Raw genomic sequence first — 27,706 nt, 5'->3', positions numbered from 1 at the left:
GGGGTTTGTTTGTTTTTGGTGGGGGGGGGGGCGGGAAAAAAAGGAAAAAAAAAAAAAAAAGAAGCCTGGCTGGCTCAGTTGGTAGCATGTGATTCTTGACCTCAGGGTTGTGAGTTCAAGCTCCATGTTGGACACAGAGCTTACAAAAACAAAAAAAGCAAAAAACAAAAACAAAAACACACACAACTATATAAAACAAAAACAAACAAACAAACAAACATGCCATCACCAGAACCAGATTCAGGCTCCCAACTCCCAGTGCAGTATTCTAGGTCCATGTTGCACTGTTCTAGAAATATTAGGACAAGCAGTGGAGACTTGAACAAGTAATTTAATGGCTCATACCACATCAGAAGAGAAAGATGAATGAAATGACCTCTTCAGTTCCTTCTAGTTTTAAAGCAATGTGAGTCTTCTCTTTGTAAGCATTTCCTCTCTGCTACTATAGATTAGAGCAGAGGTTCTCAACCATGTATGATTTTGCCCCCAGGAGATATTTGGGAATACATGGAAACATTTTTCATTGTCACAACTGCAGACAGAGGATACTCCTAGCACCCAGCGGGTAGAGACCAGGCATGCTGTTCTGTGTCTGCAAGGCACAGGATGACCCCACAATAAAGAATTACCTAGACCTAAATGTCAACAGGGACACTGGTGATAAAACCTGGCATAGGGTTTGATCAACTTCATTTTTAAGCTATTCCAGGAAGTTCTGTCCTAGAGTTTAATGACTTCAAGCAGCAGTTCTGAGGTTAGAATGACTGAGAGGTCATCACCAAGTACAGACAGGAAATAGACACTTTTTACTTCCTGGAATAATTAGGTTCCATTGAGTCAAACATTCAAATGCCACAGTAGTCAGGTAGTCAACATAAAGGAATAAAGTCAACAAGCACCAAATAACCATTTAGGACTATTATTTCCTTTTTTCCACAAAAGAAAAAAAAAAGCAAAAACAAAAACCTTTCACTGACTTCCATTCTTCATGAAACAACCCTCTCAATATAATCTTGTGGTTTCCCACTTTTTATAAACATACATGCCAAAAAATACTTCCTACTATAGGCCAAAGAACAGCACAAGCTCAATAACAGATGGCTCAGAGTTGGGAAGACAGGGAGAATGGTAGGGGGTGTGGAGAACCCCAAGGGCACATCATGATGAAGGGGCAACTTTGATGGATCCATGCCATGATGGAGTGAGGCAATGGGTGAAAAAATCTTCAGATGTCTCAAGAAGAGTAGGAATTCTAGATTGTGTATGTGGAAGAAAGACATCACCCAGTATTTAAAATCTTTGGCTCAAAACCATTTTAAAATACTGTGTTAACTCAAAAAAGAAGGGGTTCTAGCCTCTGCAACTAGACTGCGACCTCTAGCCTACACTAACCCTAATAAACAATGTCAGTTTCAGGTCTTCCTACAGATGTGTTCCATCTAACTCAGGACCTATTGTCTAACTATAACAATAATCTTTTTCCTTAATTAAATCTCAATAGCTTATTCAGAGTTGAAGACTCACAAAAGACCACAGAATTACTATAGACTTAAATGTAAATGAAATCCATAATATTATTAACGGCTGCCTCGTCATTAAGCTCCAACAACTTTACAAGTGGGGATACTGAGATCCAGAGAAGTTAAAAGACCTGCTAAGCCACCTTGCCACTTAGGAGCCATTATTTGAACCCAGGTCTTTCTATTTCTAAAATCCACATTCTTACCACTTATCATCTTGCTTGTATCACACAAATTTCTTCTACCAACTATGTTTATGAGGTTCCCTCAGTAAACTGCATGTACAGAATCTGATCTTAGAAAGAGGGATGGCTGACAATAAGCAAAGCACAAAGATTAGAATTATTAAACTGGGCAGATGAGGTGTATGAATGTACTCCCACTCCCGGGGGCCCCTCCTGCCTTCCCATGCATGGTGACTGCATCCCCACTGGCCCTCCTTCCCTCCCCTATAACCACCAACAGCCCTGCCTTTGGCCTCCTGCTTTCTACCCACTCTTTGCCTTGAACTCCGACCGTAGGCTGCAATATACTGATAACCTCTTTCCACCCAATTATTTACAGGGAAGAAAACAAGGAATGATCAGCCCGTGGAGAAAATGTCTCCCAAGAACCGAGAATCCCAAGCAGAAAGAATGATAGCACACACTTGCACCACCACCATTTGTTCCAGTAGATCTCATGTTGCCCAAAAGGTCCCAAGAGATTAAATATCTCTGCCCTCAACCCCATCCCGGCCAACCTTTCCTTCTCCCACATCAGCCCATTACCTTCCCACTCATCCTGCTCCCTCCAGCTCAATACATCAAGTCAGCTCAACTCAATCACACAAAGCAAGAGAACTGCATTTGAGGTAAATCATGCATTTGGTTTCAGGACATTCAGTGAAATATTCAACTGTGTCTTCGGAGTACTGTCTGTTCCAATTTCTCTTTAACCTCTGACTCCTTCCTCTGGGACATGACCACTAGGAAAATGGATGGCACAAATCTAGTGTCTGGACTTTCTGGATTCTATGACAAGGCAAGTTATTTGAAATTTCTGAGCTTCAGTTTCCTATTCTACTAGAGAGAGTGAAGGGGGCGAGGGGATGAATATGAATGGCTACCATGCCAAGTTACTTTGAGGAATACAAATGAACAAACATAAAGCCTTGAGGACTTCCTGCACATGGTGTGAATGGTAGTTGTTGTTCTTGTTACTATTAAAATTATTATGGGGGTGCCTGGGTGGCTCAGTCGGTTGAGCGTCCGACTTCGGCTCAGGTCATGATCTCACGGCTTGTGAGTTCGAGCTCCATGTCGAGTTCTGTGCCGAACAGCTCAGACCCTGGAGCCTGCTTCGGATTCTGGTGTTTCCCTCTCTCTCTACCCCTCCCCCGCTCATGCTCTGTCTCTCTCTCTCTCAAAAATAAACATTCAAAAAAATTTTTTAATTATGAAATATTAGCTTTCCATTCCAACCATATTCCTTATATCTTTTTTTTTTTAATATTTATTTATTTTTGAGAGAGACAGAGACAGAGCTTGAGCAGGGGAGGGGCAGAGAGAGAGGGAGACACAGAATCCGAAGCAGGCTCCAGGCTCCGAGCTGTCTGCACAGAGCCCGATGTGGGGCTTGAACCCATGGACGGTGAGATCATGACGTGAGCCGAAGTCGGACGCCCAACTGACTGAGCCACCCAGGCGCCCCTATATTCCTTATAGCTTTTATCAGTCTCTGCAGAAGCAAAGCCATTGCTTTCACGTGCCGAGGACACTATGGCTACATTTACCTGCTCAACAGCTGAGTGGGTACCCCTGGAACTGCTCCTTAGCAGTCCTGCCCTTTCCCCTTTCTTTAGCTTGAGCTTACGCACTGTCATCCTAGCCTGTTTCTGGGTGTCCAAGGCACAGGTTCTCAGTGGCCTCCAAGCAAGGGCTTTTCTTATGGGTAATGTAGGATAAAAGTACTGGACAAAAACTCTTATGACAGGGAGGGGTTCAAATCTGGATTCACTGAACCAAAGGATCCTAGGCATGTTAATCGCCCTCAATATTCTCAGCTGAAAAATGGGTATAGTAAACACAGTTTGTAGGGCCATTATAAGGATTAAATAACCTGTAGGAAAAATTCTACCACATTCTGGGCACAGGTAAACACTAACTTGTTCACCTGACCTTCCAGTGCTCCAAGGCTCAGCAAGGTGGACAGGCATATCTGAGGGTCCACCTATCCTGTGTCTTTCTCCCTTTCTGTCTCCACCAACTTTTCTCACAAACCACCCCCCCCCACCTCTTTTACCACCACCTACCTGCCCATCTGCCACAGAGGGAAGCTCCCCACAAACATTTCACTAGCATCAAGATTCAGTGTTCAGTTTCACAGTCATGATAATCACTGTCTTCACTTACTTTCATTAAACAGAGAGATCCTGGCCCTTCTCTACCACCCTCCCCCTAGATTTGGGGTGAGATGTTTGCAGAGAATATTATCTATCCATCAATTCAACTTGGTGTCTCATATTTCTTTTCCCTTTTACTCACAGACTCAAAACACTCTCCATTCAGTTATGCATGGAAGAGCCGAACATAGCACTGGCAAATACGTGGCATAAGCCCTGGTCCTCCCTCCTCTGGTGCCAGATCAGACATCAACAATCACACTGTTTTCCAGCTGATCCCAGACAAAGCTCCAAAACCCCTCTCCCAGCTCTCCAGGCAGCCACCATCCATCAGTCAAAGCTGTCAGTTGAGATAAGATCTACTTGCTAAGTATAGGAAGACTTAAGTCAAACCAGGACTCTATATTCACGTATTAGGTACAGCAAAGAATAGTGACCAACTGCACTGTAGTAAGCACTCTGTAGGCAATGAATAAATATGTTCTAGTGACTTATGCACAACTTGCCATGCACCTATAAAATGTTCAAAAATTACAGAAGAACTCTAATAGGGTGATTTGTTTGGGGAATGACCTCAAATTATAACTCTTTTATATTTAAATTTACTAAAAACTCTAAAATTATGGAAATGCAAACTGGTGGAGCCACTCTGGAAAACAGTATGGAGGTTCCTCAAAAAATTAAAAATAGAACTGCCCTACGACCCAGCAATTGCACTACTGGGGTACAGGAGTGCTGTTTCAAAGGGGCAGGCACATGCACCCCAATGTTTATAGCAGTGCTATTGACAATAGCCAAAGTACGTAAAGAGCCCAAATGTCTACTGACTAATGAATGGATAAAGAAGATGTGATATATATCAATGGAATATTACCAGCGATTAAAAAGAATGAAATCTTGCCATTTGCAACAACGTGGATGGAATTGGAATGTATTATGCTATGTGAAATAAGCCAGTCAGAGAAAGACAAATATGATTTCACTCAAATGTGGAATTTAAGATACAAAACACATGAACATAAAGGAAGGGAAGAAAAATAATATAAAAACAGGTAAGGAGACAAACCATAAGAATCTCTTACTAAAGACAGAGAACAAATTGAGGGTTGTTGGTGGGATGTTGGGTAGGGGGATGGGCTAAATGGGCAAGGGGCATTAAGGAGGACACTTGTTGGGATGAGCACTGGGTGTTATATGTAAGTGATGAATCATTAAATTCTATTCCTGAAATCATTATTATACTATATGTTAACTAACTTGGATGTCAATTAAAAATAATAAAAAAATAAGAATCAAAAATAAGTAAATACTCTAAAATTATAGCAGCATGCGTCCTTGGCTTAGTAGGTACTATGTACTATATATAATTTTTTGATGATTAAAGATCCAAGGTTATAATTTAAAATTTTTTTATTTTATTATATTAATTAAAAATTTTTTTTATTAAGCCCCTGCCTTACCCATGAAACTATACCGACTCCCAATGATAGCTAATCCTTGGATGGGGCAGAAGGAGGTGCTTGGCTTGAATATTAGCTAACTAACTCCAGAATTAAATAAATCAGCAAATATTCAATCCAAATAGTTACTTTGACTAGTAAGTAGTTTATTTATCATAAAAGGTCAGCACAACCCAAAACTTCTGTCAGCTGGGGACCCAGGCTGATGGAGTGGCCAATTCCCATTCAAGGAACTATCATAACGAATATAATTAGGAAAGAAGAGAACTAGTAAGCTTCAAATCACCTAGGAATGCCATGAATGAAGACCATACTCCCACTCCTTGTGTAACTCCAAAAAGAAAACAAACTCAAAAAAAGCTCAAAAGCTACATTGGTTGTGTTGCTTTAGGGTTTTTTTTTTTGTTTTGTTTTGCTTTGTTTTGTTTTTTTATATAGGATTGGTCTGCTGACTTTAACTGTATTTGCATTTACCAAACACCATTGAACTGACCTGTCAAGCAAGTCACTTAATTGGCTCTCTCTTCTTCTCAGCCCTCCACTCCCAAAGCCACTAGGTCCAAGATGACAAAAAGCCAATTCCAGATCTGAGTCATCGCTGGTAGGATATGGAAGCATGTCCTGAAGTACCTAAAACCCTCTGCCCTCAGTCCCAGCCAACATTCCATTTCCGGCTTCAGGAGTGCTGAAGCAATGCTGGCAGAGAGCCACAAGGGTCCCACAACAAGAGACACACCCTGATGTACACCGCACCCTGCCCTTCTAGTTTCAGGGGTCAGTTCCAGGAAACCCCCTTTGGGGTTGTTCCAGGCACTGACCCAGCCCAAAAGAGTTCAGTACCTTTCAGGAATGAATAAGCTGTCAACGGTAACAAAGAGAACCAGACCCAGTTCTAGTTTCCAGGGGCTGCACCAGCCTAAAAGGACCTGGGCTTGTTGGTAGGGGGACCCCTATCTGGCAGCAAGCATCTAGCAGAGCTTCGAGTCCTACAGCAAAGCAGTCAGGAGCCCAGAAGGTGCTTCTCCTAGGTCGATTGTTTAGAGTCTGGAAAAATTAATCAAACATGAAAGAAAGAACAACACTAACTTTTAGTTGCCATAGTTCCTGAGCAATTAGTCCGTGCTGGCAGATAAAACTCAGATAAGCCTATTTTTGAAAGAGGACAGAAGGGAAGCTGCACTGGCTCAGACCACACAGCTGGGTTACAGCCGCTCAAAGGCTCCCAGTCCCCAAGCGCCACCTCTCGCAGCCGCCCTAGCCACCTCCATGCCAGGCAACGGTCTGTACTGGTCATTGCTGGTCTAAACAATCACTCAACAGAAAGGTTCCATGACATGTTTTTAAACTACCACTAAAAAGAGGACCCAAAGAAGACAACTGTATATGATTAGATGTGGAAAATCTCCCTCAAATATTAATAAGCATTTGCCAGTTCACAGGGAAAAAAGTTGTTTTCACTAAATTTCTCATTTAGAAAGCTAGGTCCTTTTTCTTTGTAGCAGTGTAACAAAGCTAATCACAGAAAAATAATGTACCTAGGAATGTAATTTAAATGAGAATAACACGTTTCTAACTCACTCTGCAGCAAGGTAGCAGCCACTAAAGCAGCTCCTACTGAAAATTTGGGTCTCCTTTTAAGTTTAGAGTTTGGAGGGTGACTTTTTAAAAAAATGGACATTCAGCAATTAAAGCAATAATTTATTGGTCCCATTTTTTAAATCTGCATTTCAAAACAAAGTATTTTAAACTTTCATATATAATGATCCATAAGTCATGCTAATTTCTATTTTGGGAAAAATGAAACATTCACTAAGAATCTAGACCTTTTCTATTCTGTCACCCATTTCTAACTGTACTGGGGGGGGAAACATGATTCATTTCAACATTTTTATAAATTAAACATGAAAAACATCTAAAGAAGAAATATTTCTTAATTTGGTATCTCACACTGCTTCTTATGGAACTGGCTTTTCCCCCCCACTACAGTTGTTTTCCTTTCCTGTTTTTTTTTTTTTATTTTTTAATTATTTATTTACTTTTGAGAGAAAGAGAGAGAGCACGAGCAGGGGAGGGGTAGAGAAAGAGGGAGACACAGTCTGAAGCAGGATCCAGGCTCTGGGCTGTTGGCACAGAGCCAGACATGGGGCTCGAACCCACAGACCAAGAGATCATGACCTGAGCCGAAGTCAGATGCTTAACTGACTGAGGCACACAGGTGCCCCTTTCCTTTTCTGTTTTTGACCAAAAAACTGAAAAACACACAAAAGACAAGACTCAAATGTTCTTAAATTCCCACAATATGGAAACCACCTTAAATTTCATATTATAAATATTTGTCAAAATTTCATTTCCTCAAATAAATAGAAATGTTTTCTGAAAGTATTCCAATACAAATGGATAAAAAGCCCCTAATTTCATAAGAATCCATGCCCTTGATTATATTTCTATTTCCAAGTTTAAAATATTGTAGAATGGGAAAATATCAAATTTGAGAAAGAGTAAAATGTACTAGAAAACCTGAGGTCAGGTCTTCATCTGGGATATTGATAAACCTCCCTTTCTAGCAAGAGACCTTACACATGACTACAATTCCATACAATTCCACATCCAGCTGCTAACATGAAGATTCAAGAAATCTGCCTTCAGTCTTTCCAATTAAAGGGAGAAAATTCCATTAATTAGTCTATTTCAACACTCATATTCCATGCTGTTATGGGTTGAATTGTGTTCCCTGAAAAATGTTGAAATCCTAACCACCGGTGCCTGTGAATGTAACTTTATTTGGAAACAGGACCTTTGCAGATGATCAATAAAGATGAAGTCATTAGGGCAGGCTCTAGTCAATATGAACGTGTCCTTATAAAAAGGAGGAAGTTGTACATCATGACAGACACACACACACACACACACACACACACACACACACACACGGAGACCATGTGAAGGCAGATACCAAAAAGATACATCTACAAGCCAAAGAATGTCAGAGATTGTCAGCCAACCATGAGAAGTTAGGAGAGAGGCATGGGGCAGTTTCCCTCACAGCCCTAACAAGGAGGCACCCCTGCCCATACCCTGATCTAGCTTCCAGAACTGGGAGACAAATTTCTGTTGTTTAAATCCTTGATTTTGATACTTTGTTAATGGCAGCCCTTAGGAAATTAACACACTTGCCTTCCCAGCCTGACCTTCCCTTAAATCACATCCTTGTCCTTGCTCCCCCAACTCATTCCTGCTTCTCCTGGTCATTTCTCATATGCTCCCATCTCCCTAACCTCACTCCACACTCTCACTCACCAATGCTCTTTGGCACTGTTTTCTCATCAAGGATACCCCTGGCATTTTGCATGGGCAGTTCTTATGGGGGACTATCCAGCCCACTGTAGGATGTCAGGCATCCCTGGTACTCTCATTGCCCCAGGGTGCCACCGTGCCCACACGGGAGAACTGCTCTAGAAACTTCAGAACCACCTGCCAGGTGGAGTTCAACTCAGGATCCCACCATCTACTGTGTATGATCTCATCAGGGCATTTAACTTCAGCTTCTTCATCTGTAAAATGAGAATAAATAACTACCTTGCCCTGTGACTCTGAGGATTCAATGAGTTAAAGAGGCTAATGAGCCCAGGCTTACCCTCACTAGCTTCTTCTGGCTTAGAATCACTTAGGAATTACTGCCCAGTCTTAGGCTGTTCTACATGGTCATATCCTGACTTTAACTGCTTGGAACTCCTTTGCGGGGCCTCCTCACAGTAAAGCTTCACTGAATACATTCAGTGCTTCACTGCTTACTGCATGCTTAAAAGTTGTTAAGTCATACAAACCAAAGGGTATGCCTTCTACAGCTGCAAAGTTCAAAACAACTCTGAGCATAGTTTCTATGTGTTCCCCACCGCCACTCTCAATCCTACTTGAAAATATAATGGCAGCCCTGGGCAAAGCGCTGTATTTTCTAACTTTGTTTCCAATTTCTTTATATCTTTTGCTCCCAGTGATGGTCCCTCTCCAACATCCATGCATATACTGTTCATTTCACCCAGCTTCTCAGAAACACTGCCCAAGCCCGCATTAATCTCCTTGTTTAAATGGTTTGCATCCCAAGGCTCTGAGGCTGAAAAGTGAGCATTGACTTGTGCCCTAAGGCCAGAGTTTAAGTCTGTTCTTCTGACTTCACATACACCTAGCACCTAATAGCACCTTACACAGAGCCTGGTACTTGGTAGGTTTTCAATGATTATTTGATGAATTCAAGGGTCAATGGATGCATCAATGAATGCATTGCTGAATGAACACAAGAATGAATACATTCAGGAGTCAGGAGACCTAGTTTCCGTTTAATCCTTGGATCTGTGTTGAGTGACACAAATGACTTCAGGATAAGCCACTGAATTTCCAAGCCCAAATTTCCTTCTCTGTGATTTTAGGTGGTTGGACTTCACTAGAAAATTCCTTTAGGTTTTCTTCCAGCTCTAACAACTGAGCCCAGAAACTTTAACGAAGAGTGAAAGATTTTATTTCTTTTTTAGAGACATTTTACTCAAGACAAGCAGAGGGGTAAAGATTTTTTTTAAATCACATACCAGGGGCGCCTGGGTGGCTCAGTCGGTTAAGCGGCCGACTTCAGCTCAGGTCATGATCTCGCAGCCCATGAGTTCCAGCCCCGCATCGGGCTCTGTGCTGACAGCTCAGAGCCTGGAGCCTGGAGCCTGTTTCAGATTTTGTGTCTCCCTCTCTCTGACCCTCCCCCATTCATGCTCTGTCTCTCTCTGTCTCAAAAATGAATACATGTTAAAAAAAAAAAAATTAAAAATCACATACCAGAGGTCCCTCCTTGCCAAAGAGCCCCTTGTTACCTGGGGACAAAAGACGTGGGACAACACGCAAGCTGCAGATACTGAAGACGTCTCTGAGATGCCGAGCACTACAGAGTTTGTTATCAAGTGCTTCCTGCAGGAACTTAAAGTCTACCCTGTCCTCCAAAGAAGTCCACAGGGACATCTGCTGTCTGCCTTCTTCTATCAAAAGCTCCTCCCTTTCCAGCCTGAACAAGGTGGACCCTGCACTCTCTCCCTGGCTCCAAATCTAACTCAATTCCTCTCCCTGCCATCTGCCTAAGGCTCCCACATGCATATTTTATGATTTCTGGCACGTTTCCTCCTTATCTGACATCCTGCAATGTATCCCTCAGCCCCTATATTATTTCTATCTCTGATAATGTGTTCTGAAAGAGGCAAGTGTCCTTGGTCTGTACTTTATTACTGGTGGTTTTAGCTATCCTATCTTACCTCCCCACCCAGTCCCCACCTAAATTCCTTGAGGACAAAGACTACATCCTCTATTCTCTTCCAATTGCCCACAAGACCAAGGACAGAGAGAGGCAAGGAGCAGACCCTTAGAAAATACTTGTTGAATGAATAAAATAATGAATGAATGAGTGAATGAATAATTGACTGATGCCAGTATTTTTAAATTAAAAAGCCATATCAATGTATTTCCTGAATAAAGTTACCATGACTCCCCCCACCCCCACCTTTTGGGTACACAACCAGAATAAATTAAATTTTAAAATGGCACTTTTAGAATATACTGTTTTCTTAGGACTAATTAAATGCCCTTCACAACAATATGAATGACAGCAACGTTATCACCTGCATATGAAATCTGATTTTTAGGTATTCATGGCATAATAATGTGGCATCCCTTTTATTTCCTAGAAAAAGCATGTTTTACCTGGAGCTGGGGAGGATAAAAGGGCAACCACCCCTTGGTGTTAATTATTACAAATACCACTGTTATGTGTTGATGCTGGAGAATTCAGAGAAGTCAGAACAAGACGAGGATATTTTCTAAATAGATTGTTTAAATCTATTGCTGTTTGGGGCAGAGAACCTTTTTGGAAATAACAGGAACCCACTTAGCAAAGTCAACTTCTAGTTACATTCCTTCCTTGTGGTTTAATAAACTTCAGCTAGAACTAAACTGACTTGGAAGTCAAATTATTTGTTCTCCCATGCACTTGCTAGTCACAGTTGGTCACCAAATAAACAGGGCCAATGGTCAACATAACACTGCTGGAAGGAAAACATTACTGCTATGCCATCAAAGCTTAATATAGCTTAATGCCATAAGCCCTATTAGCCTCCCCAGGCCAATAGTTAACTTAAACAATTTCATTATCTCTTAGAAATCATTATTCTTGCATAGAAGCATAAACTTATCATCACCAAAAGTATAAATATTACATAATTACAAAAAAGCTGTATTAATATAGGAGATGATATTATAATTGGGAATTACTCAATGACTAAGGATCGTCTGAGACCTAAAAAAGTTAGGTCCATTGAGATAGAGAATTACTGTTTATGGGCTGTATATATAACAGATTATGTCTTCTAGCTCAAATCAAATCATGTCAGAACACATACTACTAGGCGGGGCAGTGAGGGGACCTGAGACATCACAGTAGAACACCAAAGGAAAAGAATAAACTCACTTTGGGGTGGGGGAGAGGGGAAAATGGGTGACAGGCATTGAGGAGGGCACTTGTTGAGATGAGCACTGGGTGTTGTACATCAGCGATGAACCACGGGAATCTACCCCAAAAACTAAGAGCATGCTTTACACACTGTTAGCCAATTTGACAATATGTTACATTAAAAATTTAAAAAAGGAAAACAAAAAGAATAAACTCACTTTGAGGCATTTAAAGTGCATTTAAAATAAAAGACACTGTTACAAGGGTTTATCCACATTTACCCAACTGATGAAGTCAAAGCAGTTTAAAGCTAGAATGTAATTCTGAGCAATTCATCACCATCCTTCATTCTAACTCAGGAAGAGATGAGCACCTTATACAAGCTTACACCACAAGCCAGATTCTGCATTAAAACTTAGGTTTCTTAAATCTAGCTTCATGGACAAAACACATAACAGTAAATATAAAATTAAAAAAGGGCATAGCAGGCAGGCAATAAATGTTAATGGATTTGAGGAAACAGAGATGCAAAATTCCAGAGCTATCTTGTATATTACCTGCTGATAGGCTAAGCCAAGTAAGTGCCTGAAGTTTTGACTTTGACTTGTCCAAACTAACGTAGGCTTCTTAATACTACAGATCAGCATTTCCATAATCAAAAAATGCTACTGGAACAATTACTGAGCATGCTAGTTGGTGGTGAAACCAAAAAGTCTATAGCATTCTTATGAAGAAGTGCATTTGAAAAACAAAATCTATGCACAAAACAATATGGGTTTCCAAACACATGAAGTGTAGTTCAGTAGAGAAATCTGTAAAAGACAGGAATGACTAAGCAACCACAAATAACTAGAAATACCCAAACTATCAGGAGTATGGGGACCACCACATGCCTGCATGTAAAGATTAAGTTGGAGTTTCCCATCTATTCCTAATGAAAAGGGGTCTTTTTTTGGTACTACAGTGTTGCTTTCTTTTTAAATAAAAAGTCTCCGTCGTTTATAAGGATTTACAAACAACATTTTATTCCATCCTCCATCCCACCTGCTTCAGAAACAAATTTTGGGACAATCTGGTTGTTGCTGGGCAGACAACTGACCAAATTTTAAGCAACCAATATTGCAGTTTTGATGTTTTTGATTATATATCTCACCAAGGAACCTCTTAACAGCTTAACTCTTACTAAGGAAACCAAGTTTTAATAATCATGTAAAACATCCTGCTACATGTCTTATTACCCAGTGAGCTCTATCAAGTATACTACTGCCTTTTTTCTTTACAGTCTGACATCTATTTTTCTCTTCTTCCCAAAAACCTCTTCCTAAAAAAATTAAAAAGCCAAAATATCGACCAAACACAACTTAAAATAATTAGAGAAACCACACTTTATACATCCTCAAGATGAAATTGACCACTGCACTACAAGGGGAAAGAAACCAAGCACACACATTTACATAAAGAAAATATTCATAGCATCCTAAGGAAAAAAAAAAAAGAAAAAAGACAAAACAAGTAAGAAAACCCTGGCACGACAGGACAAACCTAGTTTACAGTTCTCTTTGCGCAGGTTTAAACTAATGAACTGGGTGGAAAGGAAGGGAGGGTGAAGAGCAATTACTACTTAAACTTGTTTCATTCAGGAGCTAGGTTAGCAAACCAAGCAGCCTACATAAAAGCTGGTTATATAAAATTTAACCAGGCCGAAGGCCCCACATCGGGAAAAACTAACACGAAGGGAAGCGGGACCCCCGAAGCTCTCAGAGTACCCCTTCCCCAAATTCCCAAATCACACGACTGGAGCTGGGGGTTTCCCCGCAGACTCCATTTTCCCCGCTGCGCTGTCTCCCTCTCAGGCCGAGTTGAGTGGGCCTGTGGGCGAGCTGGGGTCCCCCACCCACCTTTGCTCCCCGCCCTTTTCATTGTTGTGCAAGTGTGATGGATCACCTGCCCGGCGCGGGCTCCCGCGTTCGGACGCGCAGCGCACCGAGACGCGCAGTGGCGTGCGCCGCGCACCTCCCGCAGGACCCGCGCTCTGCGCCCAAGAGCCCCCCAGACCCGACCCCCGCCCTCTGCCAGTCCCCACGGTGCTCACCGCCACGAAACCCGAGGAGGAGGCAATGAACACGCGGATCACCATCCTCTCGCACGCGCGGACGGACCGTCTGCCCCCGCGGGTTCGGGGCTGGCGGGGACGCGGAGGCAAAACCCGGCTAAGAGCCGCCGCCGCCGCCGCTGGGCAGATCGCTCGGGTCGGGGAAGATCGCGGGGACCTGACTCCCTCCCGCCGGTCCGCAGATAAAAGCCCAGAGCCTCCCGGCCGCTGGCCGAGGGAGGAGGGGGGAGGGAAGGAGGAGGAGGGAACAGGCTGTGGGGCGTGATGGGAGTTGTAGTTTCGGTCTCTCCCTGGAGTGCCTGGTGGGCTGAGCGCCTTGCAGCCCCTCCTTACTGCGTGACAATAGCGTACACGCGCAGGTGGCTGCAGAGGACCCCGAGGCTGGGGCGAGGCTGTGACGAGGCTGTGACGAGGGGTGGTGAGGATTCTGGCGAAACGGGGAAAGAGAAAACTAGGCAAAAGGGCTTGGTTCAGAGTCCAAGCTTGGGTTCTGTGTTGTGGTTTAGTGATTTGGAGCATCCCCACGCAGAACCGCCCGACAGACTGGTTCGAGCCGCGGAGACCCAGGGTCTTAGGGCGGCTAGCGCGCCGGGCAAGCCCAAACGACCTGCGGCGGCGGGTGGAGCGGGCTGGGCTTTCAGGAGGTGGCCGCGGTGGGGGCGGTGGGGTGGGGCTGGGCGCTCCTCCGTTTTCCCCGAGGCTCTGGAGATTGCGGAAAGGTGATTCTTTTAGCTAAATGAGACGTTTTCTTTTTCTGTAGGCACTGCAAATTAGAAGCCTGATGAGAGCACAATTGATATTTTATTTTTCTTAGCAAAACTGTAATTGTAATAGAAAAATGAATACCAAGCGAAATTGGAGTCCTTCTATCAACATTGGGAATCAGGACCCCACCCTCCCCACCCCCTACTCTGCACAATGGCTTCGCCTCTTTGCACCTAATATTTACAATTGAGCCAAATCTGTGCCTTTTTCAGACCCGCTGCACATTCCAACGCAGTCTCCCAGGAGGATGGTGTTAAATAAAAAGCTTTTATGTAGTTTGCTAATAGTTTAGGAATAGTTATTTAACAAGTGTTTTCTGTTTCAGAAAAGCGCAAGCCTTGCAACCGTTTTGTGGATGTGAACCAGTTTTCCCTGCAGTTACTGTATTTACTTTATTCCTTTCAGCAGGGGATTTTAGCACAGTTCTGGGAACAATGTTAATTAATAGTTCTAGAAAGAAAGAAATTAGATGATGAGATCTCTGGCTCTTTGGTAAATTTCTTGCACGAGTACTAATCATTTTTGGAGCATTTGCGTTTTAGAGCAGTTTTTAATATTTCAAGTTTATAACCTTTCCTATTCTCTTACGTTATTTCTGTAGTATTTTTTTTTTTAATATTTATTTATTTTTGAGAGAGAGAGTGCAAGCGACGGAGGTTCGGAGAGAGAGAGACAGAATCTGAAGCAGGCTCCAGGCTCTGAGCTGTCAGCACAGAGTCCAACACGGGGCTGGAACTCAGGGACCACAAGATCATGACCTGAGCTGAAATCTGAGCTTAAAGCTCTGAGCCACCCAGGTGCCCCTACAGTATTCCTTTTTAATTTAGTACATTAACAGATGATACAATCCTAATGGGACTTTATTTCTTCTTAGTATATAATAACATTCAATGTAAGTTTTGCTGTAATGAATATCTCTCTGCAAATGTACTTTAATTTAGCTACCATAAATTTGGAAATGGATACTTTTAAATTTTTAAATAATTTCCTTAAAAGTAGATAGTATGTTTCCTGTATAACTGCCACTCTTGAAAGTCAACATTTTATTTAGTTTGGAGTTATTCAGCTTTGAAGGTATAGTTAAACTCAACCAATAGGAACTCAGAGGCTATTCTCTGAAAGGTACCAAAGTGGATAAAAAGTTAAATAAGTCATTTCCCCAGCAGAGCACCTATTGTCTGCAAAACAAAAAGGTACAGAAATAGCAGCAGAACAAGACCAATAGATTGTTGTGTGGATTTAAAGGAAAGGGTGGCTTTTTAGAAGAGACTTTGAAGATGAGTAGAAGAATATCTACTGGCAGATAGGGGGAATGCAGGGTGAGAATATGCAGAATTTATGAGATCGACAAGGAGTTGGTTGTACTTCAGAAAGGGATAGGAGAGGTCTAGTAGGGATAATGTTGAAAATGTAGGTTTGAATGAATGCAACAGAAGGCTCTCACTGGGTTGTCTTCCCAGCTCCTTGCTCTTTTCTGAAACCTGTCCCTCAGCTCTGACCTAAGACATTGTAGGGGTGGCTCCCAAAGCCCTGTTCATACAGCAAGACCCAGACCGCTGGCCACAGCTAATTGGTCTAGGCCCCAAACTGGGCCAGACAATATCCCTACCCTAAGGACTTGGAATTAGCACCGGCAAAGAAAGAGAGAGCTTAAACTTTAACTTGTGACACGGAAGCTCACAGCTTTCAGAAGCCACGTTCTAACATGGGAACCAGAGAAGCTGAAGAAGCTAGTCAGTAGGAAGAGAACAAAGCAGACTTGTGGATAGTGATGGAAATGAGTTTCAGCGAGTCCTGATAATGTTTTAGTCCAGGGGTCCTAAAATTATGAGCTGTGTGGCAAATTGTGTGTTTTATAAATAAAGTTTTATTGGAACTCATTTCTTTTCATATTGCTTATGCCACAGTGACAGAAACCATATGGCCTGCAAAGCCTAATACATTTACTATTTGGCCCTTTACAGAAAAAGTTTGCCACTTCTTGTTTATGGCTCAACTTGTTCCTATACCCCTACTCATAATGTCTGCATAATATCCCTGTATCCATATCATATATTTCTCATCTTACTTAAGCCACCTCAAATAGGTTTCAGTTTTGGGCAATCAAAATTACCCTCACTGAGAAGTTTATACTGAACTTGTAAGCATTCAGAGGAAAGAAAGGATATGATCAGAGCTATACTTCAAGAAGATTACTCTGGTAATAGTTCTGGTTTATTCCACACTGGTGAAAAAGTTTATATGCAGGACAAAGTGTTAGCAGTCCAGGGACCCACAACAGCTAGTGTGGAGTTGAGACCCGGAGTTAATAAACAAAATGTAAGAATGAGTGAGAGTAGAAAGCAATCTGGGATATAAACTAGAGGCCCAAGATCAACACAAGGGTATCATACCACAGGGAGGATTAGGTGCCCATCTGACAAGTAAAGTCTGCAGATAAAGCAGGCAGCCAAAGCTTAAAGACAGAACTCAGAAAACTGAGTAGGTCATTAGGCTTTAAGGAAGCTGCCTCTGCATTGCCTAAGACTTGAACCTGTTTATAAGTCATGATAGGACATCTGGCTAGCGTGGGTTTTTTTCTTCGCTTTATTGACATATAGTGTTGTGTAAATTCAAGGTGTACAACGTGATGATTTGACATACATTTACATTGTGAAATTATCACCGTAATAAGGTTTGTTAACAGCCTAGAGTGTTTTAAAACAGGAGTTTTTAACCTTTAGTAGTCTGGCAAAGTCTATGAACCCTTTCTCAAAAAAATACGTTTCTAAATACAGAAAATAAAGGGGACAGGATTAGTGATATTGCAAAAACAGTTATCAAAATAAAGGAGTGCAGTATTTTTGTTATTTTTTGAATTTATTTCAGTTTAATTTGTTTTAACGTATGGTGCTATATTAGTTTCAGGTGTACAATACAGTGATTCAACACTTCCATACATCACCCAGTGCTCCTCATAACAAGTGCCCTCCTTAATCCCTATCACCTGTTTCACCCATCTCCCCCACCCACCTCCCCTCTGGTAAGCATCAGTTTGTTGTCAATAGTTAAGGGTCTGTTTCTTGGATTGTCTGTCTCTCTCTCTTTCTCTTTCTCTTTCCTCTTTTTCCCCTGGCTCATTTGTTTCGTTTCTTAAATTTCATATATGAGTGAAATCATATGGTATTTGTCTTTCTCTGACATTTCACTTAGCATTATACTCTCTAGCTCCATCCATGTCATTGCAAATGGCAAGATTTCTTTCTTTTTATGGTTAAATAATATTCCATCGTGTGTATATACCACATCTTCTTTATCAATTCATCTGTCGATGGACACTTGGGCCGCTTCCATACCTGGCTATTGTAAATAACACTGCTATAAACATAGGGTTGCACATGCCTTTGAATTAGTGTTTTTGTATTTTGGGGGTAAATACCAAGGAGCATGATTACTGGATCATAGAGTAGTTCTACTTTTAACTTTTTGAGGAACCTTCATAGTGTTTTCCACAGCTTGGCATTCCCACCAACAGTGCAAAAAGGTTCCTTTTTCTCCACATCCTTACCAACACTTGTTGTTTCTTGTGTTTTTTATTTTAACCATTCTGATAGGTGTGAGGTGAGCCACTGTGATTTTGAAGTATAATGAAAAGACATAAAATTTTAAGACATTTGCAACAGTTGGAAAATATTAAAATACCTATGATTTTTGTTGGCAACAAAGTCACAGATGTTTGCTGCTATTACAGTGGTTTGTTGATACATTCATAATTGAAAGGATTAGTAAATTTCTGTTGGAGTCTGGTGAAAATATAAAGATGTTAATTTTTTTCTCATTCAAGTTCATGAACTCCCTAAATTCTATCCACAAGTCTCTTGGGTGGGGTGGGGGACATGTGTGTCTAAGAACCCCAGTTGAGGAAACCATAGTATCTAAGTGTATTCAAATCTGTAAAAACCTATGAATTTGCCTAAAAAGCACGTACAGAAAGAAACACGAAGGAGCCATGAAGAGTCCTTTGGAGAACTCCTACATGTAAGAACTGGAAGGAGAACAAGGAATTAAAGGGAGTGGAGGAACCATCAGAAAAAACACAAAACTGAAAGAATACAGTAAACCTAACAGTAGGGTTCTAAGTTTAAGGAAGTAGAGAATAGCAAGAATGTTACTCAGCCTGAAAGTCAAGAAAGAAAATAAAAATAGAGGCTTTGAGTTTGTTAGCTGGCAGCCTGTGTTCACATTTCAGCTTTGCCACTTAATTTCTTGGACAAATTATTTTTTACCTCTCTAAGCTTCAATTTTCATGTCTATAAAATAAGCATAAGTAATGGCTTTTATTCAATATTTTTATGAAGGTTAATTATGCTTAGGATATTCTCCAAATGATGGCCTGTGGTATCTGTTTGAAGGGTATTCCCACTCTACCTGGTTACTGATGTTTGGACCATGTCTGTGTACTTCCCTCAGTGTGACCTGTATTGCAGCTTGAAAGTAATTTATGACATATGTGACCAGGCTTGGAAATACATAATGGGGATTTTCCAGGAATTTACAGTTGGAAAATCAAAAGACTAAGGCAATTGGTAGTAGGAACATAAAGGAGAATGCTGCAAGGGGGTGGAGTGGGGATAAGGAGCTTTGAGCAAGTTAAGGAATGAGGGAACAGAATGAAGAATAAGAGGAAGTTGGTCTGTAACAGGAGAATGGAGCCTCTGTGGAATGAAAAGTAGAAACACTAATGAAGAGCTGGCCGCTGTCTTCTAGTCTCAGCTTCCATGAATCCAGGTGTACCACAGTTCCTGCCCTTGGATTGCTGTTTTATAACCTCCATCTTTTATCTTGAGCTAGTTTAAGTGGAGGGGTCTTTTCTTGACTACTGTAAATCCTAACCAGAATATCCATGTAAAGTATGGACAGTAAATCACTTGCCTGAGGGGCGCTTGGGGGAATCAATCGGTGAAGCATCTGAATTTGGCTCAGGTCATGATGTCACAGTTCAAGAGTTCAAGCCCCGCCTCAGGCTCTGTGCTGACAGCTCGGAGCCTGGAGCCTGCTTCAGGTTCTGTGTCTCTCTCTCTATCTCTCTGCCTCTCCCCCCACTCGTTCTCTCTCTCTCTCTCTCTCTCTCTCTCTCAAAAATAAAAACACGAAGATAATAATAATAATAATTTGCCTGAGGAGGGTCCAAGTGCAAAAGATTCATCATACGGATTGTAGCAAACAGCACAGCACATCTCAAAACTGGATTTTTGTCTGAAGTATTCTGCTATTTCCATGTCAATTTTTAAAAAACTGAGTTAACTAAGCCAAAATCTCCCCAAGACCTGTGCAATCCTCCTGTTCTCCAGGTTTCTCCCTCCAATGTAAATAAAACCTTGAGCCCAGTGTTTGGTGCCCAATAAATCCACAAGAAGCACTAGGTGTTATTATAATAATCATTTGTTATTATTGCTGACCTTTGCGAGAGCACTGCCAGTGGAAAAATGGAAGCATTAGCCAGACTGCAGCAGCTTGAGGACTGATGAGCCAATAGAAACCAGGGTATCGTCTTTTCAAATTGGAAGTTGGGGACTGATGAGAGGGGACAAGCAAGGACAGAAACTTGAAGGGGAATCAGGGACATTCTTCAGTAAGGTTTATCTACAGATTAAAGAGCTCTTCTAAACAGTCTGGAGTCTCAACTGTCCAGATTGTATTTTTAGAATGGAATTGAATCTGATTGATAATTCTGTTCTGTCAAAGCTGTCCTGTTTTTAACAGCATTTAATCCAATACTATCCAGCTCCCCAAGGATTTAACTTGAGGCACTCCAGTCACTACACCATGCCTGTCACAAATCCCTGCCGGGCTCCAGGCAGTTGTTCCTCTGAGAGCTGAGTTGGCACATTTGGCTGCTGATGGGTGAAGGATTTGTGGGAGAGGAGGTTATAAGCTAGAGGGCAGGGGTAGGTCAGAGCGGTTAAGGCACAGGTCTCTGAGCCAGACCTGAATTAATGTCACAGATGTATGACCTTCCTTAGGCAATTCACTTAGCCTGGGACACCCCACCTTCCTCGTTGTTGTTGGGGGCTTTATGGAGAAGATGCATGTAAGGTGCTTTTTTACACAGTGCCGTAAACGTAGTTAGGACTCAATGAGTATTAGCTACTGCTAATCACATAAAGTAAATCAGAGAATGGCCTTCATTTGCATAAAGCACATAAATTTCATAAATATTTCTGTTTCATGTCTGTGAGTTTAACTTTCTAAATAACAAGGATCTGGTTTGTATAAGCCTCTTTGTACAGTGCCATGTTCAGTTAAAGTACTTAACAAAAACTTTTTGATGTTAATGAAGTTTAGAGAAGGCCATACTTAAGATAAAAGGAATATCAGTGAAATGAAGCAGTAATGAAGTCAAATAATGGCAGCTTGAATTCCATAAGAGAATTCATCTGATGCTTTTATGTTGCTTCATCAGGCTCATTCTATTTTTAATAAAATAAAGGCTTAGTTAACAGGAACACGCTAATAGTCCCTGAACCGGATGGAACTTTCAGCGCTCATGTTTAAGAAATGAAGGGAAATCATAAAGTAGGGAATAAGCCTTGAAACCAATATTCAGGACATATTTTTGAATCTGTACATATTCAACCTAACCCAGAGGGCTCCCTATCCTCTCTGACAAGAGAAAACACTTTCATTTCTTCCATGCCTTATTCCCCCCAGAAACTGAAAAAAGGTATACGGGAAGAAAATTGGATGGCATAAGCCACCATCTTGGAACTATAACAAGGAGGTTTTGAGATCTGCTGGTCCGCTTGGAGGACTAAAAACCTTGTGTGCAGTTGATTTCTTTCAGCTATATTCATTCAGTATGTGCCAGATGCTATGCTAAGTGCTGGGAATTCAGCAGTAAATCAAACACAGTCCCTATCCTCACAGAGATTATGGCTAAACTGGAGGATGAAACGTGAACAATATGCTTGAAGGAAATGACTAGATTGTGGTGCTTTTTAAATTTTCTTAATCTGGAAGGACTCTCCTAATCAACTATTTTTGGAGACAGCGATATATAAAATTCTCCGCCCCCCCCCCCCCCAAGATTACATTCCAGGTCAGAAGATGATATCACCATAACAAAATAAAGATTAAAAGTTGATATTACTTACATAGTTGTAGGCAACACAAGTTAGGAGAACTTCCAGTACTCTACAATGTTTTGGTTATTAGTTCACTGCCTTTATAAGTGATTACCATATTGTAATAAACAAAAATTTACATTTAGGTTATTGTTGAATCTGAAATTATTTTGATTCCTCATGAATACATTGCTAATGAGTTTTCAGTTCGGTATAATTTCCTATTATGCTAGGCATAAAGGCCATTTAGAATAATTGCAACAGAGGAAGTATAAGAAAATGTTTATATATAGCTACAATTAAAGAAAATGGAAAACTAAGGTTAAACAAACAAAGTGTTATTGTTGTAACAATTATTTTTATTATTTTTTCCTGTGATTTTCAAGGGCTTACTGAATGGAAATTGTGAACATTTGCTTTTAGTATATTTTAGTACCTTGAACCATAATGATTTCAACAAGAACAATGAGGTCTTTATGTTTATTTCTTGACTCTTTCCTTAAAAACAAAAAAAAACAAAGGATGAGAAAAACATATAGAACACTTTAACATTAGGTTATCACTTCTTTTCCTCAGTTCTTTGCATCCATCCCTTTCCAATTCATTCGGGGCAACTTTCATTGTGGAAATCACTCTACTTCAGTCTCCACTGCAGTAAGTGCCTTCAGGTTTAAATACAGTCTTTCCAGAGGGAAGTCATTTTTGCATTAAGTGGAATTCCACTTAACAGTGATGTCAGAGGGGTGCCTGGGTGGCTCAGTAGGTTGAGCCTCCGACTTTGGCTCAGGCCATGATCTCACAGTTTGTGAGTTCAAGCCCCACATTGGGCTCTCTGCTGTAGGCACTTAGCCCACTTCAGAACCTCCATCTCCCTCTCACTCTACCCCTCCCCCGCTTGTTCTCTTTCCCTCCTTCTCTCTCTCTCTCCCTTTCAAATTTAAACATTTAAAAAAAAAAATCTAAAAAAAAAAACAAAACACTGGTGTCAGAGAGCGAGACTTCCCTATTAATTCAACTCACCAGACCCAGAAGCCATGATCTGGCCAGATAATCACTAAGTTTATAACAAAATGAAGCACTTAATAATGGAATTCTAGTCCTTTGCCCCCTAGTTGTAAACCAGACATATTTGAAAAATTCATTAAATTTTTCTTGTCCCAAGAACAGTGTAGTGGAAAAGTCTTATTTTACTTTAACCACAGTTTACATTTCCCCAAAACATACAGCTTTTTAAGAGAGTTTTATTTATTTATTTATTTTAATTTGAGAAAGAGAGAGAGACAGAACAAGCAGAGGAGAGGCAGAGGGAAAGAGAGAGAGAATCCCAACCAGGGTTGCAGGACTCAATCTCATAACCGTGAGATAACCGTGAGATCACGACCTGAGCTGAAATCAGGTGTCAGACACCTAACTTGCTGAACCACCCAGGTGCTCCCTTTTTTTAAAGACAATTTTAGGGGTGGCCTGGGTGACTCAGTTGGGTAAGCATCCGACTCTTAATTTGGGCTCAGGTCATGGTCTCATGGTTAATGGGCTCGAGCCCTGCATCAGGCTCTGTGTTGACAGTGTGGAACCTGCTTGGGATTCTCTCGCACTCTCTCTCTGCTCATCTCCCCATGTTGTGTTCTCTCTCTCAAAATAAATAAACATAAAAAAAAAAGAATTTTACTTATTTATTTATTTATTTAAATTGGGAGGGGGGAGGGGCAGAGGGAGAGAGAGAGAATAACATACAGCTTTTTAAAAGCCCAATCCATTGGGGCGCCTAGGTGGCTTGGTCGGTTAAGCGTCCGACTTCAGCTCAGGTCATGATCTCACGGTCCGTGAGTTCGAGCCCTGCGTCGGGCTCTGTGCTGACAGCTCAGAGCCTGGAGCCTGTTTCAGATTCTGTGTCTCCCTCTCTCTCTGCCCCTCCCCTGTTCATGCTCTGTCTCTCTCTGTCTCAAAAATAAATAAACGTAAAAAAAATAAATAAAAGCCCAATCCATTCAATTCAATGTATTTGTTGAACACCTGCTCTCTATGAGTAACTTATTAAACTTCCTCTCTTCAGCAATTTGCATATCTTTAAAATTTAATAGTGATTAAGAAATCATCTGTCAAGATCAGAAAAATATTAATATGTCCTCATAATTTTTGAAAGCTTATGATTTTGATAGTTGTTCAATAGGAGGGATATTAAGCAATTTTAATTCCATACCATGACCGTTTATCAAGTTCCTACTAGGCAGTAGGCACTCTATTGGATGTGGAGAATATCAAGATTCACAAAACTGTGTGTTGGGGGTGGGGTGAAATGTTTTTGCCCAAAGTAAAGTCCTGGGTAGAAGCACAAAGGTCAGTGAGTGAGTGAGTGGTTGTGTGAGAACAATGCAGAGAATCCCCATGGGATATGGGTCCTTTGAAAGGAATCTTTGTAGTGGATCTGAAGTTTACTTGCAGTATGTGTCTTTATTGTTTCTGTTTTAGCTAGTAGATTCATATTTTAGGTAGTTAAAAATCTCATCAGCTTCTATTTCCCTGCGACTTGTTACAGTTTGCCTTTGTTCCTGGGTTAAGAGTAACAACTGTATACTCAGGGTCAAGGTTGAAGGTGGAAGATGCTGGAAGAAACAACTCGGCAGTACTGAGTAGCAACCTATGAGCCTGAAACAAAGACAAGCGTCCTGTGTCTGAAATGTACTTCTGTTCCCGTATCAGTGGATATATATGCAGCTGCATGTTTGGCCAAACCTGACAAATTTTCAGGAGCCATAGTGACCTTTGATTATTTCACATAATGAGAAGAGTGCAGGGAGCTGAATCCAGGTTTATTGTAGCAGTCCTACAATGTCCTCAGAGTCCCCGACACTTCCCACTTTTCCTTTTGCCATCCTTAGCATGACGACATTCTTCCTTGGGTTTGTTGCTTCATGGGTGCCAGGTGGCTGCTACAGCCACAAGTATAGAATCTTCATTTCATACCCTCATCAAGTCGTTAGAAGAAGGCAAGCAGAAAATATGCTTTCCTCTTATCACAGAGGAAAAGCTTTCCCAGAAGTCCCCTAGTGGACTTCTTAAACCTCATTGGTCACAACTTGGTCGCATAGCCACCTGCAAAGGAAGCTGGGAAAATGTATAACAGTAAGGAGAATGTGAGAGCCAAGATGGGTTTAGGTCTGTTGTCGTTCAACCAGTGGGGCTAGGATGCAGGGTAGGCATATCACAACCCAGACTACTGAGATTCTGCTAGCGAGGGAGGACACTGGGTGGGGGAGGGAGGTGAATGAAGCAGAGACTACGTGACTACTACAGTCATTTGCTTAGTGTGACCTTGAGTAAATTATTTAGCATCCGTGCCTCAGTTTCCACATCAGTAAAATGGAGATAAAACCTAAGTCCTTGCCTTGCAGTGGGGATTAAATGACATAATCCATGCCAAGTGCTTTTATTATTTTTTTAAGATTTTTTTTCTTTTTTAACTTAAATTGTAGTTAACAAATTTGCTTCAGAAGTAGAATTCAGTGATTCACTTACATACAACACCCACTATTCATCACAGCAAGTGCCCTCCTTAGTACCCATCACCCATCTAGCCCATATCTCACCCACCTCCCTCCATCAACCCTCAGTTTGTTCTCTGTCATTAAGAGTCTCCCTTTCTTCTCTTCCCCACCTTCCCATATGCTAAATTCCACATATGAGTGAAGTCGTATGACATTTGTCTTTCTCAGATGGACTCATTTCGCTTAGTATAATACATTCTAGTGCTTTTAAATAAGTGCCCAGAACATGGTAAGCACTCGTAAGTATTGGTTACTAACAAAAAGAGGCACTGTATTTTCCAAGGTGCTTGATTTTCAACCAAATTCCTCAAATTCTCTGGCACCGTGTGCAGAAGATATAGAACTAGAAAACATGACTTTCAACCCTCAGAGGAGAGTTCTTTCCACAAGCCTATGTTTGTTAAGATCTTATTGTTTTTTTAAGTAATCTCTATACCCAACGTGGGACTCGAACTCAACGCTGAGATCAAGAGTCACATAGTCCTCCGACTCAGCCGGCCAAGTGCCCCACAAGATATAGTTTGGGCCCTTTCTATTCTTCCCCTGCAATATCCCCTCATTCTTCTCCCTTTCTTCCATTCTCTTCCCTCCCTTTCCTCCCTTTTTCTCACGTTTACTCTTCCATCTCTTCTTCCCATACATGTACCTTTTCTCTCTCATGATCCCCTCCCCTTCCTTTCAGACCAGGAAATAATCACTGCTTCACCCTGCTTGTGACTTCAAGGCTAAAAAGAATGCTGGCCGTCACACAGGACTCTTGTGAGTCCTATGAGACAGTTATCCTCCAAAGACTAATAGGTGATATATTCAGAGCTAAGTTAATTTATTCTGCATGTGCTGAAGCATAAGTAACTCACAGGCCGGCGGATAGTCATGCACTTAGCATGGGTGTATTCAAAAATAAACACACCTCATTGCATTGGTTTCCTTTTGTCATATCATACTCATACAGGCCAGAAGGAAATCATTTTAGGAAAAGGCAAAACCTTTTTAATTTAACCAAATTGGTTTACCCACCTTTTTTTCTAAAAGAATAGGGCAGAAATAGGACAAATAACTTAAGAGGTGAAGTTGCAAGGAATATATTTGCAAAAGAATTACCCAGCAAGGAAAAGTGTTTGTTTCTCATTCCAAAAAAAAAAAAAAAAAAAAAAAAAAAAAAAAAAAAAAAAAAAAAAAAAAAAAAAAAAAAAAAAAGGCAGACCCTGATTCCTGTGAGATTGATGAGTATAATACAGAGGAGAAAAGGAAAACTAGCAAATGTATGTGGTGTGAGCTTTGGAGACGAGCAGGGGGAAAAGTCAGCATAAAGCTGTCTACTTGAGGCTGTTCTGAGATTTCAGAAACATTCATTTTTGAAAATGGGAGCTCCAGCTTCATTGTGCAATACAATGTTTCTTCAACTGAATGATATGACTTCTGAATGTTAGTAAAATCCTGTGTTTCTTTGCTTTTTAATTGCCTTTAAATTAGCACAAGAGGGAGATGATCCTAGAGGCATTTGTGCCTTCTAGAGAAGAGAAAGTTAAAACCAAACTGTGCTAAAGCCACTCCTTTTCCTCATTCATCACTCCCCAGCTCTCCATCTAAACAGGATGAAGCCCAGGGTGCCTGTGGCAGGATCTGTGGGAAAATAGCAGCTGTTCAGTTCCTATTTACCCTCATCTCCAGCAAAGCAAGTGGATCGAGGTGATGAGTCTTCTGGGAATCTGCTGTACCTGGCCTTCCCTACCTCCACCCAGCTGGAAAGCCTTCGCAGAGGTCAAAACTTCAAATGCCTATGAGGACTGGAAGGGTATAAACAAAGGCAAAAAGGGCCACAAGTAAGATAATACACACTAAGCTGCTTGTTTTGGGACTAAATAGCAACAACAGCATAGGACTGCTGAACAAAGCATGCAGTAACATAAAAAGAATGAGGAAGATATTACATACTTATATGGATTCTCCGGGATACATGTTAATATTGTGAGGGAGGAAAAAAGAAAGCACAGATCCGTGAATATAATTTACTTTCTTTTATATAAGAAGGGAGAGGTAATTACATACCCAGACATAAAATATCAGACTAACAGAAATAAAATAATTGGTTACCGAAAGAGGCCAGGCAGTGTGGAGGAAAGGGGCAAGGTAAAAGGGATATGGATGAATATAGGTGATTTCTCTATGTTTTATATAATTTTAATTTGAGCCATATAAGTGCTCAAACATGTTTTACCTGTTTAAATATATATATATAATTTATATAATATATAATATTTTTAATATAATTTATTGTCAAATTGGCTTACATACAACATATATATATATACATTTTAAAGTAGGCTTCATAGCCAGCGGGG

General features: G+C 41.1%; 1 protein-coding gene across 1 annotated transcript in view; it reads right to left on the bottom strand.

Annotated features, from left to right (window-relative positions):
- Nucleotides 1–26,744, bottom strand: part of SH3BGRL2 (SH3 domain binding glutamate rich protein like 2) — a 70,001-nt gene extending 43,257 nt beyond the window's left edge. The window contains exons 1-2 of the mRNA XM_049654641.1: nucleotides 26,685–26,744; nucleotides 13,931–14,653 (exon numbers count right to left, since the gene is read on the bottom strand). Coding sequence (XP_049510598.1) covers nucleotides 13,931–14,653; nucleotides 26,685–26,744 — 783 coding nt within the window. The remainder of the gene's footprint in view (nucleotides 1–13,930; nucleotides 14,654–26,684) is intronic.
- Nucleotides 26,745–27,706: the final 962 nt, after the last annotated feature.

The sequence above is a fragment of the Panthera uncia genome (assembly GCF_023721935.1).
Source record: "Panthera uncia isolate 11264 chromosome B2 unlocalized genomic scaffold, Puncia_PCG_1.0 HiC_scaffold_24, whole genome shotgun sequence".
Lineage (NCBI taxonomy): Eukaryota > Metazoa > Chordata > Mammalia > Carnivora > Felidae > Panthera > Panthera uncia.
This window is presented reverse-complemented; position numbering and strand designations above follow the sequence as displayed.